Source organism: Sprattus sprattus, assembly GCF_963457725.1.
Source record: "Sprattus sprattus genome assembly, chromosome: 12".
NCBI classification, from domain to species: domain Eukaryota; kingdom Metazoa; phylum Chordata; class Actinopteri; order Clupeiformes; family Clupeidae; genus Sprattus; species Sprattus sprattus.
This window is the reverse complement of record NC_137910.1, coordinates 10,631,684-10,637,180: the sequence shown is the minus strand read 5'-3', so window position 1 is coordinate 10,637,180 and position 5,497 is coordinate 10,631,684. Positions and strand designations below refer to the sequence as shown.

Sequence of the window (5,497 nt, the reverse complement as noted above, 5' to 3'; positions counted from 1 at the left end):
CACTGGGGGGAAACTGCTCTGTCTCTCTATCTATCTCTGTCTTTTCTCTCTATCTATCTTTCTCTCTATCTATTTCTGTCGTTTCTCTCTATCTATCTATCTATCTATCGCTGTCTGTCTGTCTATGTATCTTTCTATCTATCTATCGCTGTCTTTCTGTCTATGTATCTTTCTATCTATCTATCGCTGTCTGTCTGTCTATGTATCTTTCTATCTATCTATCGCTGTCTTTCTGTCTATGTATCTTTCTATCTATCTATCGCTGTCTTTCTGTCTATGTATCTTTCTATCTATCTATCGCTGTCTTTCTCTTTCCTCTCTGTATTTCTCTCACTCTCTCTCTCTCTCTCTCTCTCTCTCTCTCTCTCTCTCGTATCTGGCTCCACGCAGCAGCCAATAGGTGTACAGCTGAAAGGATGAGCATCTCTCCCCGGTCACGCCACCAGCGCCTGTGTCTGCAGCCACTCCCTGTAGAAATGCAGCAGCGCCTCGGCAAAGTACGTCCCATGATGCATCTGGGTGGCAGGGCCGTCACAGGAGGACGGGACAGAGCATCATAATGCTGTGCACGGTCGAATCAATAATGAGATGGGCCAGTTAAATAACACTCGATGGCCACCAGGAAAGCCTGACAAAGCACAGCGGTCATTATATGCAGGTCATTATATGAAAATAAGTACCTGCGAACGTTGGGGATGGCCCATTCAAATCAACGGGGCTTTTTGGAACGTTCTGAAGAGCCGTATAATAAGTCGGATATATTTTGAATTTTTTTATGGTTTATTCCCAAAACTTTGTCCGTATGTATATTGTACCATATCTAAAGTACACATATCTAGTAAAAGAACAGTCAAGTTTTATATTGTATTTTCAGAATGTGTTGGAATGTTTTTCCTCTTCCAAAAATTGTCACTACCGAAACATCACATTTACTATAGTAAAAAAGTATTATTATTGACCTGTTCAGATTGTGTTTCCTTCCCTTCTCTGAAGAGTATTTTTACAAATATTTCTTGAAGGTTTTCACAATGAAATCCATAGAAATGAATTTTTTACCAAATTTTCAAGTTCAATTTATCTGTTTCGGTAGTGACTGCACTGTTTCGGTAGTGACTGCACTGTTGGGTGGATGTTCATTTATCTCCCAAAATCATCCAAAAGGTGCTCTGGGCCGCCCTTTAGTCCACACAACACATTTATTTAAAAATGATGGGATTGAACTACTTACCATTTCATTTTGTCACTACCGAAATCATCTGGTCCCTACCATATGTTTCGGTAGTGACTGTTTCGGTAGTGACAATTCTAGCTAACTTTAAGCATAAATAAAGAATTCTAGCAAGCACACGGCTTGCAATCACATCTTTGAAGAGGTGAACACACATACAAACATAAGATTTTCCATGGAACCCCAAAATGTTTACTTAATTGAAGAAAACATTCGTTTCGGTAGTGACAATTCTTAAGGTTACACGTCGATTTTCAGACTTTGGAACACATTTATATAAAAACTATGGGATTTAGCTACTTACCATTCAACCATGAGGGACAGAGATGCAGTGTCACTGCATGGTCAAAAATGCAGAGTCGTGGCTAAAACACAGGCTCAGCCAATGGACTAAAACTCTTGTGTTTCGGTAGTGACATGAAAACTAGGGACATGATTTTTTGAGTATAGTAAATTGATTTAAAAATTAAACCCACAATAAATCTAAATATTCCAAGTTCTGTTTCAACCCAATCATAAATATCTTTGAAATTAAATCATTGAAAAAAAATCGAAAAAAATTGAAAAGTGTTATTTAAAGGCATTGAAATTTAGATGTCAGGGTTGGGGACAGCTACTTCCCAATAGAAAGTACCCTATAAATGATGATTTTGTATATATTTAGCTTATCACTATCTCATGTAATGCATTGGGTTTATATAGACCATAACATTGTCTAATTTAATATCTATGCCTAAATACCTAATTGTTTTGTAAATAGTTTTTATTGTTGAGGGACTGCATATTACACGAATTCGGTAGAATGGCCCATATACAAAGACCAAGCTTGTACTTGTACCAGCTCCTTAAAAGTAGTGAAATAAATCAAAAACCGTAAGCAACACATAATGGTACAGCTTGATACAACACATTATGGTACAGCCAGTGGCGGTTCTACATGGATTACGTCCCGGGCACGACCCCCTCCGAGGGCTCAGGTAGTGACAATCCGTATTGACGCCGGGATCCGTATTAAAACCGGAAGTGGGTGATTTACTCCGTTTGATTGGCTAATACCAGGACCTTTACTTTAAAATTGAGAAATTGTGTTGATCGCCTGACTTTTAGACGATCGTTATTTTTATTTATGAATTCATGTATTCATGGTGAACTGTCCCCCGCGCCCCCTCCCCTTCCCCCTTCTCACACAGGATCTGTGCACCTCACCTTCTTAGCGAGCAGGGGCGCCTGCAGCTGCAGGGGGCGCCAATTTGCCAATTCCCCACACAGTGATATGATAGATAATAGAAAACCGCTTTGCGGCCCAGATTCATTAAAAAAAAGAATCTAAGTGCTCGTGCCGGCCCCCACATTTAATGAAAAAGTGCCCGTGCCCAAAACCGCCCCTGGGTACAGCTTGATGCAACACATAATGGTACAGCTTGATGCAACACATTTTGGTACAGCCTGCAAACATAGCATGTATGGGAAACAAGACGATGGAAATTACCCTTGGGCTCAATAGTGTCTATCTATCTATCTGTCTATCTATCTATGTATCTATCCGTCTGTCTATCTATCCGTCTGTCTATCTATCCGTCTATGTGTCTGTCTGTCTGTCTGTCTGTCTGTCTGTCTGTCTGTCTGTCTGTCTGTCTGTCTGTCTGTCTGTCTGTCTGTCTGTCTTTCCCACCTAGTTAACAATACGATTGCACAACTACACTTTCGGGAAACGCACCCCGGGTTGGTACATTTTGGATGAGAGAAAGGCACAGGTCCCATATCCAGATGTGACCCCCCCCCCCCCGCACACACACACACACGCCTCCCTTGGCCCGATGACAGAGGAGCCAGAGGGGAGGCCTGGGCCGGGCCGAACCGGGCCGGGGTGAGGAGGTGTCTCTGGAGCGCTGCACAGGAACAAAGGAAGCTTGTTGCAAGGAATCTTAGACGCTGGATAGGAGCCTGTGACATTTAGCTGGTTGCCAGCTTTGTTTTAGAAAACGCACACAAATGTGTGTGCAGGCTTGCACGCTAGTATACACAACCACACAAGTATACACACACACAAGTATACACACACACAAACAAACACCCACAAACAAGCACGCACAAACACCCACACACAAACACACACATTCAAACACACACACACAACCATACATACGTACTCACAAACATACACAAACAACCACACACGAACACACATGCACACACACACACACACACACTCTCTGTATTGTAGGAATCAGTGTGTTCCCCAACTTATAGTTTCCAGGTAATGATTTATCTGTGCTTCCATCATGAATAGCTGTCTGTCTCTTGGGTTTCAGCTTTCCCCTCCCTTTTGTCTATCTCCAGGAAGCACCGTTGCGTTTCAACGACACAACAAAACACAAAGCCCATAAAAGCAACACTGCTGGCCTGCTTTCATGCTGGACTTGGCTTCTCTCAGTCAGGCCCTTTGACCCTTGCACTCTGACCTCTCCGCCATCGGTAGCCTGCAGGACATCAATCTTTACACAGGAAATGTGTTTACAACTCCCATCTCAGTCTTTAAACTTCGGCTAGGCAGGAGGTCTTGAATTGCGGCCCTTTGTCATCTCGAAGCCAGATCCATATATGTGATTTAGGCGTGCTGTCGCACATATCATGTTCTAACACTGCAGTGGATGTTTTCATTTTGACTTCCTTTTTTTTCATCCTAACAAAGTCTAGTCACCTCAGACTCAACAGGGAGCCGGCAATTTATGACATGACCCGTATTCAGTCATGGAGGGGTATAAAGGGGCCATCCATAATTCCAGCTTAGTGGCTCCTTTGTGGCTACAGGGAGAGCTCAGGCAGTGACAGCTCTGAGACTGGGACACAGAACGCTTCTCAGCAAGAGTAGGACAGCTGATCCAACACTCGAAAGGACCAAAGAAGAATATGTGAAAATATTACAGAACCCCGCTGGCGTCTAATGGAGCACGTCTACAGCAACAGCGCAACAGGCAAACCTGACTTTTGCATAAAGGGAGTAGACATTTTCATTGCCTGTGGCATGACTTCATATCATTGGTGCTATGTTCTATAAAAGCTGTGGGCTACTCAATACATACTGATTTAATGTATATTATATTTCATGTTACAATAATATAATCCCATACCACGTTTTAATAGTTGTTATTTAGGAGAAGCAACAGAACATTGTGGCTGCAGCTGTGTTGAAGCCGGACGGGTGAACAAAACTATGAGATCAAAGGGATTGATGAAAGGACACGGTCCGCTTGTTTTCATCTTTTTTCTTCTTCCTCTACACCTCCCACCCCTTCCTCCGTGATTGCGCCACAGGTGGTATCCTAATCTCCTCTCCACCGGCATCATATTCAACTGTGGCGAATCTGTTCAAACATGTCCCCCTTTTCACCCCATTCCAAGTGCCCATTTGCTGCCCTCTGCTGGTCATCTGAAGAAATATCCACTTTGCTGATTGCTCACACTGAGATCCACAAGTGCCTGCCAAAGAAAGCCTGTATCAAGTCTGCAATCACTCAGGCTTTTGGCCATACGTTTTGGATCGCATTGAAAGGTAAATGAATTAGACCCATACATCATGCTCCGGTGGAGTTTTGTGTTATTTTTCCCGCCTGTTTGGCACCATCAGCACTTATTCCAACGTTTCACCCAAGTAACTCACTGACTCAACTGAGGGCAGACAAAACATCTGTTAGTGGGTTATTGAGCGCATTGTGATACATTGGTTTAACGTCCTTGTTTGTCATGAGAGGATTGCCCAGGCAGGTAGAGCACACACATGAGGGAAAGCGTATATGAGTCTCCAGGCTCACATAAGTCTCCTGACACACTCAAATAACATGGACCCCCCCACACCTGCAACCTTTCAGGGGAGAAAAAAAACAACTCACCCTGAGCCAGTCTTTTCCTCGTGACCAGGAGAGGAAGAGGACAAGCAGAGATTATCTATTTAAATTCAAACCAATCAATTCCAGGATTTAGGGCTATCACGTTCACAAGTGTTCCAACCCCAGCTGCTAGCCTATGAGCTCACAGGAGCAGGAGCTGGGATTACCCAGAGCTGACAGAGTAATTAACGGACGTGTTTCCACAGTAACACATGCTATAGTAAACACAAACGCCTCGGCTGTTTCTAGTAAAACACTGACTCATGCTCAAGTCAAACACAAGGGCCACATTACTCCACACTTTCTCACCCGCCACTGCCAACAATTCGGGGGGCTCCCAAATATTTGAGCACTTCAACAATTATGTGTCTGGGAAACTGAG

The 5,497-nt window shown here is 43.3% G+C and overlaps 1 protein-coding gene across 1 annotated transcript in view; it reads left to right on the top strand.

Moving 5' to 3' along the window:
• Nucleotides 1-416: 416 nt before the first annotated feature.
• The window catches only part of mmrn2a (multimerin 2a), a gene marked incomplete at its 5' end in the record, with an annotated part of 28,603 nt that continues 23,522 nt past the window's right edge, over nt 417-5,497 (top strand). Inside the window, one exon of the mRNA XM_080848600.1 lies at nt 417-497. Coding sequence (XP_080704726.1) covers nt 417-497 — 81 coding nt within the window. The remainder of the gene's footprint in view (nt 498-5,497) is intronic.